We start from the raw sequence: 13,947 nt of genomic DNA, 5'->3' as shown, positions 1-13,947 counted from the left end.
CCTAGTATTTTACCACAGTGACAGGTAGTGCCGTGCCCAGTGCCCACCCGTGCGGCACAGCCGCCGCGCGGCCCCCTCACAAACGCCACCCTTGACATGACGACCAGGGTGACGCGCCCTGACGCCTCACGGCGAAATACACGTCACGGTAGTGACGTCACGCGGGCGACATGACGAATCGTGCGCTGGGGCCACCAAAGAAGCGCCATTCAGCGCCCATTATTCACCCCCCCCCCCCCCCCCCGTGTGAAGGACGGCGCCGCCGATCCCCCACCCTCTCCTTCCGCCACTTCCGCCTCCGCAGCCTCCCGGTAACCCGAGCAGGGCCGCCCGCCGCCCGCCGTGAGGACCCCGCCCGGGGCTGCCCTCCGCTCTGCCTGACCCCTGCGCGTCCGGAAGCGCCGCTCGCCGAGCGGGTCGGAGCGGCGGTGACGGGGCTGTTAGGCTGCGCCGCCCTTTCTATCGCGCCTGGGCGTCGCGTCGCGGGGTGGCTGTCGCGGGCTGGCCCGAGGCGGTGCTGTCGGTCAGGCAGAGCGGCGGCCGCCCCGGTAGGGAGCGCGGCGGGCGTCGTGAGGGGAGAAGAGCGAGGGGGCCTCGCGCGCCGGGGAGGGGGCTGCGGCGGGCGGAGGAGTCGGTGCTCCGCGGGAGGCCGGGCCGATGTCCCCGCCGGGCCGAGGTAGTGGGCCTGGAGGCGGCGGGGGCACCAGCCGTGTGGGGAGAGCGGCCCGGAGGGTGGGGCGGCGCTGTGGTGTGTGGGGAAGAGGGCCCCGGCGGAGAGGCGGTGGGGGCTGTGAGGCGGCGCGGGGAGAGGGTTCCTCGGGGCTGAGGCGTCCCGGGGCAGAGGGGGCCGTGAGGGTGAGGAGAAGGAAGAGCTCAGGGAAGGGTGTGTGTGAGGGTCCCTACAGGGCACAGGGAGGGGGTGGCAGGGAGCAGGGCAGGTGGCTGCTGTTCCTCAGGTCTGTGGTGCGAGCGTGGAAGGCAGAGCCCGGGAAGGTGGCTGGGTTGTTGGAGAGCCTGTCTGCGTGGACTGACATGTGTAGGGGCGTCCAGGAAGAAGCGAGGAGGGTTGTTAGCTAAGAAGTCTCCAGCTCCGCATATACTTAGTGACTTGTCTGTTAAGCCTCTTTTTCCCCAGTGAAAAGCGTGTTCCTGCAATTCTGACAGCAGAACACTTTCTTCGAGACGTATGGAATCGAAAGTAAAACTGCCCGGCTGGTTAGGCAGGCCTGCCTCCCTGCCAGTGTGCAGGGGGGGCTTCTTTCTCTGTACTGTAGTTTCCTGTCTTGTTCTGTGTCTCATCTTTCAAAACTTCTGGCTAGGTTTACTTTCTTCCAATTGACTGTAGTATTTTTCATATGTTCCTTCCCTTACTTTAAGAAAAACCTTAATTGCATTTCGGTTCTTGAAACTTTTAATTTTCTAGTGGTGTGATTTGTAACGATGAAGAAGTTTGTTGCTCTTTGAGGTTTTTCAGCCAGTCAGAAGTTGGACATCTTGCCTGCATTCTTTATCTCCCTTATCGCTTTTGTAAGAGTAGCTACATAAAGGAATGTTTATGTGATCAATTTAAAAAAGAATGTGAAAAATCTCAGTATTCTTAGTTTAATAAAGCTGTATTTCTTCCCCCATACTTGTGTTTGCAAGGATTGAGATTCTGGTTCGTGCTACTGCAGGCTGTGACAATAGGCTGTGTTTATTGGTTTGAGAGATTTAAGCACATCAGGCCAAGGTGTTGATGTTTATCCTTTTATTCTGAATGGTGACTAGATTAGTGATGCTGAATACCTTTTATGAATCTTTGGTTTCCTTGAGAGAGAGTACGTAGATGCTTTTTATTAAATGTTGCCTGTGTATTTTAAGACCTATTTCTTAAGTTTCTGAGCCTAGAGAATCATGAATCCAATCCCATCAGTTTTTCAAATTCTGAGATGGGTATGAAAAGTAGAAATTCAGGTACAGTAAAACATTTCTTAGGTAAGAATGAGTTAAGGTAGGCAAAATAGTGAACAATTAAGAGAAATAGTTTCCTCTGGAAAAAATGGATCTGTAAGTGATGAAACTAAGATAGAGTGTTAAAGTGTCTAAGTGTCACTACAGAAATGGACTGCCAAGGGTCCAAAAGCATATGGAATGCTTGTCTTGTGTCTGTCTCCTCCGTCCCTTCTAGTTTTCAGCTGAGTGCAAGTTTTTCCTATCTATTGACTTACAAAGTTCATGTCATTATCTTGCCTTTTCATCAATACATTTACATAAACATTAGGTATTAAATAGAAGTTCTCTTGATTAAGTTTCTCATAATGTCCTTACCATTCCCTTAATCTGGACCAAACTATGTATCTTCAGCTTTATTTCCAATGGAAATGAGACCCAGGCAAACCTGCTGCCTGTCTATTTCTGTTTTTCTGTCTTTCCCATAACTTTTGAACTTTTTGGCCAGTTTCAGTCAAATTAGGCAGATATTCTGAAGGTATAAACTTTCTACAGATCTTGTGATAACTGGCAGCTGAGGAAAAGTAACAAGGTCTAAATTAACATTCCTGCTGAGGGAAGGGCTATGGTGTAGGCTCAGTGGACAGTTCTGTTTTATCTGTGCTGTTAGCCAACACTCGCGTGCTGACCGGTGAATCAGTGTGTGTATAGCTTGGAGGCAGCAACCCACTGACTGTCTCCTGCCATCAGTGGTTGGTAGACATAAATGAGCTGGCACAATGATCAGAAGGGTTTGCGAGATAAAGAGCTATATACGTTGCAGCTAGTGAGGAGTATTGTAACATACGTATTCTGTGATACAGGACAGAATTCTATTATAAATGGATTGTTGGGGTTTCTTTGGTCACCAGCGTTCATGGAGAAAAAGCAGATAACTGCCTTGTGGTTGAAATTGTGATGTACCCGATTATGCTCTATCCCTTTTCTTTTTATCCCATCTTCTCTGTTTTGCTTTTGTATAAGTAAATGTCAGATATGTCTTTAAAATAGAATTCTTGGTTCCTAAAAGTTTCAGTACTGTAATAATTTTGGTAAGTGACCACATAAAAAGTTAGATGTGTAGGTGGATATTTTATTTTGTTGGGGTTTTTTTACGCAATTATAATTGATTACCCTACTAACAACAGGTGGGGGGACAAAAATAAAAGCTGGAGTATTGGAAATGTGACATGCCTTTCCAGCATTTCTTTAATCAAACAACCCTTTTCTCCCAATGTTTTCCTTTTAAACATGGCTCCCAATTTATTATGTTTCAGTAGCTAACACTTCTTTGTTAATGAATGTGTTACTCTATTACTTTTTTTAATAGAATTCTTGGTGAAAAACATCTTAATAGAATTATTGGAGAGTCTCATGCAATGTTCTAATGGACCTAATCTTACTAGTAAGATATTACGGTGATGTTTAAATGCTAAAAGCTTCCCTTTCAAACCCCTTTTGTTAATTGCTAAAAAAGGTGGGAGAGAGAGTTTAGCCGTCTCAAACTGATGGAGTTTCCAGTGTGGATTTGTAGTGAGAAAAGATTAATAAACTGTTATTGTTGAATTTGAAACAGAACATGTAGAGTATTTGCATCTCCCAAGTGGATCTGTGAGGAACAGGTCCTGCTTCACTGGCCTACAGAGATGTAAAAATTACTTCAGACCTCTAATATGAAGGGGCTTGGGGGGCTGCTTATTTGTTTGGGTTTTGTTGATCTACCCCTCCCCCACCCCCCCCTTTGGTTAAGTACCAGTTTAATAATAATACTATTTTAAAACTAGGTAGATCAGTGTTTTTGAAAGCCAAGTTAGTTCTGAGATGTTGAGCTGTGAAACCTTTTAGTTGTAGACATGCATTAGGGAGCTGAATTTGCTAGTGTTTCTTTAAGCAATGCTGATTTGATTGATCTCACTTCTGTAAATCAGTGTCAGAAACATTTCTTCATTGGTGCTGTTGCTAATTGCTGTCAGAGACGGCAAGTCCTGAATAGTTTCTCCATTGGTAAGTTATCTCTGCCCATATCTGAATATACTGTGAATTTTTTCAAACAAATTTTTCTTCAGAAGACCTGGACAGACATCTTAAATTGTAACGCAGTGTTCCATATGGGATAGTACACAAATCTATTTTGTTATGGTTTGGGGGCGGGGGAGGGAATGTGGAATACTTTGTTAGAAACAGAGATTTTCTTTACTGTGATATCTTATTTATAGTTATCTTCCAAAATAGTTAAAAATAATACTAGAAGCACTCTACGTTAGATTGGAATGTAAGTGTCTCATTATCCACTTTGTTGAGTAGGTGCAGGAAATAAGCGAATCTAGCATATTTTCATCATCCAGTCTGAGTAAAATGTTAGAGGCAAAAGTAGGGGTGGCAATTGGGAATCAAACTGGTGTTACTGATAAAAACTAAGTGATGGTTGTTTAGGGAGGTATGACTTGCAATCATGTCCCACGAGTCCTGCCTAGATATGCATTTAACTTGAAGCACATGAATACGTGAAAATATTCAGAGGGGAAGTGTTATTACTGCCAACAACAACCTAATGGGAGAGTAGAGCTGGGTTCTTCTCAAAGCTGGACAGGGATAGGATGAGAAGAAAAAACGGACACAAGATGAGCCATAGCAAATTCCAGGATGATATTAGGAAAAGCTTTTTTACAATGTGGTTATTCAGGTACTGGAACAGGGACCCAGAGGGGCCCGTTGCATCTCCATCCTTGGAGATACTCAAAACTTAGCTAGCCAAGTCCCTGATCTGATTTGACCTGCTTTGAGCAAGAGAGTGGACTGGGTGACCTCCAGAGTTTTCCTTCTATTCTAAATTATTCTGTGATTCTATACTTTTTTTGTTCAGTATTGTTATCTTTTGGATCCTTAGCCAAGTGAAAATAAAGCTCAGAGGGCTAGAAACCCTAAAGATGCTAAAGCTCCTACAAGTCCCCAGCAAAACATGGGTTGAGTAGAAAGAAATACAAATTGGAGCCTTTGATAACTCTTGATATAGTTGTAGCCTTTCTGCTATTGTTTCCATTTGTTCTGCTGGCAGGGAGGTTTGTACACACATCTTAGCACAGGATGCTTTTCCAGCTGGTACTTGTGCTATAAGGAAGTGTGCTTGAGATGACTGGGGAAGTCTTGGGAGAGGTGAAGAAAGAGGGGAACAAGATAATGCCTTTTAGCAATGAGGACAGTCAGGCATTGGAGCAGGTTGGCTGGAGAGGTTGTGTAGTTTCCTTCCTTGGCAGTTCTCAAGACTGAAGCCTAGAAGAATCTTGTCTGACCTCATAGTTGACCCTGCTTTAAGCAGGAGGTCAGACCCCTTGTGGTCCCATCTAACCTGCATTATTCTATGATCCTAAGTAGAGGTAGTGGAATGGGGAGTATTCTTAGGAGATGTGTAGAAAGGTCAGTGTGGCGCAGGTGCATGCTGAGGAATCAAATATTTTTATTCATTTTTAAGTTAGGGGTACTTTGCTTTTGTCAGTCTTGGATTTTTTTTCAGATGGACTTCTTATGTTCCGAGATGTTGTATTCCTCAAGTTGCAGAAACTTCAAATGTTTTTACTTCATAATTCATGCTGGAGACAGCTTTGCAGTATAACACTATAAAAAAAATGATTAGTTTTTATGTGTTGTTACGTCCATTCCTTAGTTCCGACAAAATTTACCTTAGACCTGTATTTTATTCTGATGAGTCAAGCATTTGTGAGTTATCTTACCTAGTTAAGAACTGAGTATGGGTGGGCTGTGAAAGTGACTTTAGATATCAACAAGTTAAAATTATGTATTTTTCTGTGATTCTGCAGACTTGCCGGGGTAACACAATGCCAGCTGAGCGCAAAAAGCCAGCAAATATGGAGGAAAAAGAATCTCTGTTAAATAATAAAGAAAAAGAATTTAGTGAAAGGCGACCAGTGAGTGCCAGGGAGAAGCCAAAAGAAGATGTCAAGGTTGGCATGAAGAGAGAGACTTTAAAGGTTCCTGAAGATAAAAAGAAAAAACTGGAAGAGGATAAAAGAAAAAAAGAAGACAAGGAGCGGAAGAAAAAAGAAGAGGATAAAGTAAAGGCAGAAGAAGAGCAAAAGAAGAAAGAAGAGGAAGAAAAAAAGAAACTTGAAGAAGAGGAGAAAAAGAAACAAGAGGAGGAAGAGAAAAAGAAACAAGAAGAAGCAGCTGCTCAACTGAAGTAAGTTGTCTTTTAATGGTTTAATTGTGTCAAGTGCTGTAGGCCTGCTGTCAGGGTTGTGAGCAGAATTATAAAAGAAGAAATGTGAGTTACTTGTAAATTGTATGTAGTGTTATGAATTTTATGTGGCTAGCTGAGCGTACTTTGACTGCTATGTAGTTTTGAGATTTCACCTCTAACCTCTGTTACTTCAGTCTCTAATATGGGTTTGTGATAGTGTTCTCCATGTGGTGACCTTGTAATGCGTAAGTATGATTGAATAAAGAAGCACGGTTTCTTCTAAGATGGAGAAGTGTTAGTCATAAAATTGGGAATACAAGCTCTTAAGAGGTCCACAGACCACAACAGGAGCAAATCTGCTGTGAGGGATGGCTGCAGTTTCTTTTAATCAGTTCTAGACAATTGATACCTGTATGGCAAACACAGAATGTAACCTGTCAGTTTAATATGTGATACTATCAAGACACTGTTTCTTACCATGTTATCAAAAGGTGCTACAGTATTGAAGATAGCATCTTTAGACCAATAAATCCAGGATTCCAGACATTCTTGTGTTTGAAATACATCACTTTCTAAGACTGAGGCAATGTCATAGCGGAATTCTAGCTGGGACAGATGTATTTAGAATCATGGAATTGCTGAGGATGGAAGGGACCTTTAAGATCATCAAGCCCAACCATTAACCTACCCTGACAAAACCACTTCTAAACCATGTCCTCAAGTACCACATCTACCCTTTTTTTAAACACCTCCAGGGATGGTGAATCCACCACCTCCCTGGGCAGCCTATTCCAATGTTTAATAACTCTTTCAGTGAAAAAGTGTTTCCTAATATTCAATCTAAACCACCTGTGACATAGCTTGAACCCATTTCCTCTCATCCTATCACTTTTCACCAGGGAGAAGAGATCAGCCCCCACTTCTCTTCAACCTCCTTTCAGGTAGTTGTAGAGGGTGATAAGGTCTTCCCTCAGCCTCCTCTTCTCTAGGCTAAACAACCCCAGTTCCCTCAGTTGTTCTATTTCACCTATTTAAAATTTTCTGTGCGATTTCAGTAGTCTGGGAAGAAAAGATTTCCCTTAACTGCATAATAACAGTAACCTGTTGAAAGGTTGTTGTCCTCTTCTGTAAGCACTTCAGCTTTCTCTGGAGTAAACGGAGGTTTATATTTTATATTTTCTAAGTCTGTTGGGATTAATATGTTCTGCATAGGAATATTTGAGAAATTCAGCTTTTTAACAAGTATTTAAATTATTTTAAATGAATTGTTAATAATAATGTTAATAATAAACAATTATTTTAACCAGTATTTTAAAATATGGTGTATTAAGGAGAAATTGTGTTTAGAACTACTGGAGGGTTTCCAACTATGACTTTTCTTTTTCTTTGAACTGTTAACCTGAAAGTAAGGTTCTGTAATGAAAATGAGTAATTTGTATTTCTCTTAGAGAAAAAGAGGAAGCGCATCAGCTCCATCAGGAGGCTTGGGAGCGCCATCAGGCAAGGAAAGAGCTTCGCAGCAAAAACCAGAATGCACCAGACAATCGCCCTGAGGAAAACTTCTTCAGCAGACTAGATTCCAGTCTGAAGAAGAACACAGCTTTTGTCAAGAAGCTAAAAACCATTACAGAGCAACAAAGGGACTCCTTGTCCCATGACTTTAATAGCCTGAATTTAAGCAAATACATTGCAGAAGCAGTAGCTTCTATTGTGGAAGCCAAACTGAAAATATCAGATGTGAACTGCGCTGTGCACTTGTGTTCCCTCTTTCACCAGCGCTATGCTGATTTTGCTCCTTCGTTACTTCAGGCTTGGAAAAAACATTTTGAAGCAAGGAAGGAAGAGAAGACTCCTAACATCACCAAGTTAAGAACTGATTTGCGTTTCATTGCAGAATTGACAATAGTTGGGATTTTCACTGACAAGGAAGGTCTGTCTTTAATCTATGAGCAGCTTAAAAATATTATTAACGCTGATCGAGAATCCCACACTCATGTTTCTGTGGTTATCAGCTTTTGTCGGCACTGTGGAGATGACATTGCTGGTTTGGTACCAAGGAAAGTAAAAACTGTTGCAGAGAAGTTTAACTTGAGCTTTCCTCCTAGTGAGATAATTAGTCCAGAGAAACAACAGCCCTTCCAGAATTTGTTGAAAGAATACTTTACGTCTTTGACCAAACACCTGAAAAGGGACCACAGGGAGCTACAAAATATTGAAAGACAAAACAGGTGACACTTGAATGTTGCTTTTTATTTATGCAGAAAAAAATAGTCTATTGATGAAATGCCTTGATTTGTTGCAGTATTTGTAAACAAAGTCTGTTAGTGGTGTGTAGAAGCAAGTGTATTCTGCTGTATATCTGAAAAAAAAGTTTTAAATTTGCTCTGAATACTTAAAAACAAAAGGCAAATGGACTCTTTGAATATCTTTAAAGAAAATGGAGGTTGACCTTTAGCTTTACTTCTATTAACTCTATTAGTTTGGTGATGCTCCCTTGGCAGCTTAAGAGTAATGTTTCTTTTCCAGCTGGTACTGTCCTTTTCCAGTTGGCACAATCTGATTTCTCCCTTTTCACCCGCATGTATCTAACAGAGCATATGCTACAAAGGCTTTGGCTTGTTTTTCTTTTTGTTGTTTACTGTACCTGTATGGAGGAAAAATTAGGTTAAATTAACAAGGTATTACTTACCTTACACTTTAATGTGGACAAATTTTATATATTAAAATTGGAGGGTATATACAATTTGATTCAAGTTCTCTTAAATGTCTGTATGAAATACTAGTATTGAAGGGTATGCATATACACAACTAGGATCTGAATAATTTAATTTCTACCATGATCACATTGTTTAATAATTGTTTGCTTTTCTTTAAAGCATCCTGAATTGCCTGCCTAAACCCAACTGCTGGTCTTAAAAAATGGTCATTCTTAAATTCTTTTGGAAGTGTTCCAGGCAGACAGAATGGAAGTGTTACAGAGTGTAGGCACAGGCTTCAAGTAAAAGTCTGAACATCAGTCGAGAGCCAAATGTATGCTTGCGATACATGGAAATTTGGTGTTCCCAAACCAAGACTTTAAACCTGGATCCCTTGTGCTGATAGGTATTCTCTTGCAGTCTTGGTCAGCTAAGCGGTGTATTTCATGGGACCATCAACAAACTTTTGAGCTATCATTATTTCTACGTAGCTGATCACTTTAAAGTGTGTTATTGACTTAATAGTTGCTTGGGGTTTTGGTTTGTTTGTTGGTTGTTTTGTTTTTTTTTTTTAAGTTAATGAACATAAACTTTCACAATTATAATTGGTTCTGGGTGGGATTTCAATGAGTGAGTGCTATAAAGTCTGCATGATAGGAAATAAAGTTAACAAAACTTGGAAGAGATGTGAAGGATGTTAAGAAACCACGAAGAATAAAGAGCGTAAGTGATCTGGGAGAGGGAAATATGCTTTAATGTTTACTTGCACAACTGGATAAAAATGACTGGATAGAGCACTGAGCAGCCTGGTCCAATCTCATCATTGAACCTGTTTTGAGAAACTCAGACTAGAGACCCTTTATGCAACTTATCTGAATTATCCCTGTGAACTTCAGTGTGAAGCTTTGTTTTGGGGAAGGAATGTGAGGAAGTATAGTTTATCACTGGATGAAGATAATTCTGTTATTTATCTCTGTCTGAACTTTTAGATGTTTATTTTAGCTGCTTAATAAAAGTTGGGGAATAAGTTTTGTTAAAGATACAAGACATCAAAAAAACTTTCCTGCCTAGTTTTATTTGCTTACAACATATCTGTAACAAGAGAGATGCTTGGTGTTTGCATGCTGTGGATGTGCAAGGTGTGAAGTCAAAGACAGAAACTTGCCTGGCAGACAGTCTGTGAATACTACAGAAATCTTCCTAAATTGTGGATTCCTGAAAAGTGATTGTGGTCATGTGTTTTTGTTAGTTTGTGGTTTTGTTTTGTTTGTGGTTTTTTTTGTTGTTGTTGTGTTGGTTTTGTTTTTGTTTTTGTGTTTTTTTTTTTTTTTTTTAAAGAGGAATAATCCTATTGGAAAAAAAAGTCCTCTGTATATTTGAAACCTGATCTGCTTCGATGATAGGAACAGCTTTTATTCCTACTGTTATTCCAGAACTGGTGAAGTGAACAGGGAGTGAACTGTTACCTCTTGTGCATCAACACTGTCATATGTTTAGGTTATGACATTTTGTCAAGTGGATACATCTTGAATTTACCTATGTCAGGAGAGTGACTGTGAAGTAACTCAAGCTGTACAGATTGGTTAAGTTACTTGAAAATTAATATGCTAGCCTTAACAGTGCTTTAATATTGTGTTACCTGGTGAATCATTTAGGTAAAATTAAAGCATGATTAGACATGAGGGTTTCTGCAGGTGGATAATTAGGAAAACTACCTTGAGTTATGCTTTGACAGTAGGACCTGATGGTCGTTTGGATACACAGCTAAAGGCACAGCAAAATCTGTGCAGGTGGTTTCATTGGAAAGGAACAGCTTGATTCCCAAATTCTAGTGTGAGTTTTCAAAAATCAGTGTTAGGTAAGGAAGAAACTTCTTTTGTCTAAATTAAGGATATTTTTAAGATCTGCTGAACTTGCGTTGTGGCATTTCATGAAATTCTGAAGAGACATAAAGTAACATAAGTACTGTATGCTGTACTTCTAATTGTAGGTAAAAATGAATCGTGCTTTTAAAAGTTTCCTTAGTATGCTTTAGCTTGCTTGAATTTGTTAACACTTGTCTTTTGGGAACTAAAACTGAGAACCAAAACTCTTATACTCTTACAGTGCTTTTCTGTTTGTTTTTTGGTTTGTTTTTTTTTTTTAATAATAGCACAGAGTTTCAGTGCTCATGTCTATGAGGGAGGTATATTTTAAATTGAAAATATGTACCTGATGGATAGCTGTCTCTATGGAAAAGCTATGAATTGGCATTTAACGTTTCCCAAATCCAAACTGAACTATTGCACTTTAGAAATTGTCAGTAGTAATATAAATCGATAATTTTTCCTGCTTTACTATTAGGAGCGGGTAGTACATGTTATATAGGTGTGTTTTTGTAAGAGTGTCAAGAAATACAACTTTTGCTAGCCTTACTGCTTCTTGCCCTCTAGCAAGACATCTATATCAAGTTTTGGTTCTGAGCAGATAGGAATTTTGTTGCTCACTCTGTGAATGTGTTGTGTACAAAGATGGCTTTTGTTTTACAGTTAATCTGGAACTGAAAATAGGCAAGATTGTTATCCCTCAACTTACATTGCTTAAACTGTCTTAGAATTTTTATGCCATAAAACATTTGGATCTTCTGGCAAGAATGTGATTGTATACTTATTGCTTAATAAAAGCCTAATAGTGTAATGATGCAGCCTGCTTTAGGAATTAAGACATCCGCACTTTATTTCAAATATTAGCTTCTGATGCTTTCATCTCAGTGCAGGGTGAATTGTCAGTGGTTACAGCTGGTTAGTCCAATGTTAATAGCGTTATTCAAGCTACTGGAAACCAAATTGGAAACTTGGTAGGCAAGCTCATTCTGTCAGCTTCCGTTTGGAAGTCCTTGATTGATCTGAGCCCATTTGTACCTTTGCTGTAGTAGGCCCCCAAACAGCTCATCCAGCCCAAAGTGTCCCTTGCTGATAAAGAACTGACTGTGCCTCATCCATATAAGAACTGTTCATGAAGAATGGATCATGCCATGGATGGGAGAATGCGGTTCTCAGGAGCCCTAGTTGAGGACAAAGCAGACCGTTGCTAATGAGCAAATGGCTTATTCTTAGTTAACCCAAAATCAAGGATGACAGTCTTTCATCAGTCTTCTGCAACAAGCTTTGTACTAGCAGAGATTGCCTTGTTCTGTATATTTGGTACAAAGTACTGAAAGTTCTTGATATTTTTTTGTCTGAAATCCAAGATGGCCTTAATTGTAGTTTGGTAAGGAAATAGAGTTGTACTGTTCTGCATGTAATCCTGAAACTGCTTTACTGTGTACTTGTAAGCAGTGGTTATGTGCCTTCAAATGCAAGTTGCTTTTGACAACACATTTCAATTTTAAAAACGAGAATTTAAAATAAGTATGGATAGTTTCATAAAAGAAAACAAAAAGCAAGTGAGGAAACAAATGTAACTGTTCTTCATTTGGACTGGTAGATTTGAAATAACTTGTTTTGTTTTTTAATTAATGGCCTGGTCTTAACGTGCAACTTTTCTTGAGCCTCCTGGCAATGATTGTGTGTTTAATTATTTGAACATGGAAATGTTGTTTTCCATCTGTAACAATACTTTTACCCATTTGAGTGCTTTAATTTACTATAGAAGTCTTTTTTTGTAGTGTAGGACTGTTACAGGATAATCATGGCAAAAAAATTATCCTTTCTCTTTTGATATTGAAGTTAGAGCTTCTGTGACTGTACTGCCCTCGATACTGAAGTTGGTAATTAAGTATGGTTGGTTGGAAAAAAATAGCATTACTCAAATTTTTGCTATTGTGGTCTAAACTAGAATTCTTATAGTTCCCTTAAAGAGAGAAGGTTAGATTTGCTCAGAGAAGTTGGTAGTGGTTCAGCATAGCTCAAATATATTTAAAGAAAAAAGGACATCTTACTGTAACGTTGATTTTTGCAGGCGCATTCTTCACTCCAAGGGAGAGCTGAGTGAAGATCGACACAAGCAATATGAGGAATTTGCAATGTCATATCAGAAGCTGTTGGCAAATTCTCAATCTCTAGCAGATCTTTTGGATGAAAATATGCCTGACCTTCCTCAAGAGAAACCAACACCTGAGGGTAGGCCATCTTCTAAAGCAAACAGGATGCTGGACTTGGCTTGGATGTGGTGGGAAGGCTAACCAAACCCTCTTACTGATGTGTTCTGTCCATTGATTTCTTTTTATTTAGGCTTTCCCTTTAAGGATATCCACGAATGAATAATACCTAGTTTTTTATTAAAGTAATTAAACCTAACATGTAACTGTTACTATTGTATATGCTGTGTAGTTATGGTAACTTAAGTAATATCTCTTTAGATTTGTTTCAGGTAATATAGGAATAAATGGAAAATTAAAATTCTTTTTAACCTAATCCTTTCCATTTAATGCGATGCATTTTTTTAATATTTAAAGAACCGTATATGTTAGAGTTTTAAAATCTGATATTGTTAAAAAATTAGTTTGAATTATATTTTCATGATGTTATGAGCAGGAACATATTGTTGAGCCAGGTAAGTCACTAGGTGGCTCTCTGACCTGAGGAGTACAGGATTTAACTGCAGAGCTATTCAATGCCTTAATGAATCTCAAATTTTAGATTGAGATGTTGTTGAAATCATTCGCTCTGACACTGTTTTCTATCAATGCTAAATTTACAATTTTAAGATAGCTTATTGATATATCTAATATTAAGATAGGGTTGTTAAAAGCACTTTAAATTATGCATTGCAATATTTAGTGAAAACAAGGGGTAGTAATAAATAGGTTAACATGTTTCTAAAAGTATTTTTCATAATCTTTAAAGGTGCCTCCTTTTACAAGGTGAAAAATTTGTGTAACTAACTCTTACGGTTTCACTATTTTTGCAGAACATGGACCCGGTATTGATATTTTCACACCAGGAAAGCCTGGCGAATATGACCTGGAGGGGGGTATCTGGGAAGATGAAGATGCTAGAAACTTCTATGAGAACCTCATCGACTTAAAGGCTTTTGTGCCAGCAATTTTGTTTAAAGATAATGAAAAATGTTCCCAAAACAAGGATTCCAGCAAAGATGAATCAAGAG

At 39.7% G+C, this 13,947-nt stretch overlaps 1 protein-coding gene across 2 annotated transcripts in view; it reads left to right on the top strand.

Moving 5' to 3' along the window:
* Positions 1 to 529: 529 nt before the first annotated feature.
* Positions 530 to 13,947, top strand: part of UPF2 (UPF2 regulator of nonsense mediated mRNA decay) — a gene marked incomplete at its 3' end in the record, with an annotated part of 68,582 nt that continues 55,164 nt past the window's right edge. The window contains exons 1-5 of one of the 2 annotated variants that reach the window (XM_082481164.1): positions 530 to 676; positions 5,784 to 6,163; positions 7,612 to 8,391; positions 12,799 to 12,959; positions 13,750 to 13,947. In XM_082481164.1, coding sequence (XP_082337290.1) covers positions 5,802 to 6,163; positions 7,612 to 8,391; positions 12,799 to 12,959; positions 13,750 to 13,947 — 1,501 coding nt within the window. In that variant the 5' untranslated portion in view covers positions 530 to 676; positions 5,784 to 5,801. The remainder of the gene's footprint in view (positions 677 to 5,783; positions 6,164 to 7,611; positions 8,392 to 12,798; positions 12,960 to 13,749) is intronic. The other variant, XM_082481163.1, reaches the window with a different exon arrangement.

Source organism: Vanellus vanellus, assembly GCF_965231255.1.
Source record: "Vanellus vanellus genome assembly, chromosome: 1".
Classification (NCBI taxonomy): Eukaryota; Metazoa; Chordata; class Aves; order Charadriiformes; family Charadriidae; genus Vanellus; species Vanellus vanellus.
The sequence above is the reverse complement of the archived record's forward strand: the minus strand, read 5'-3'. Positions and strand labels throughout refer to the sequence as shown.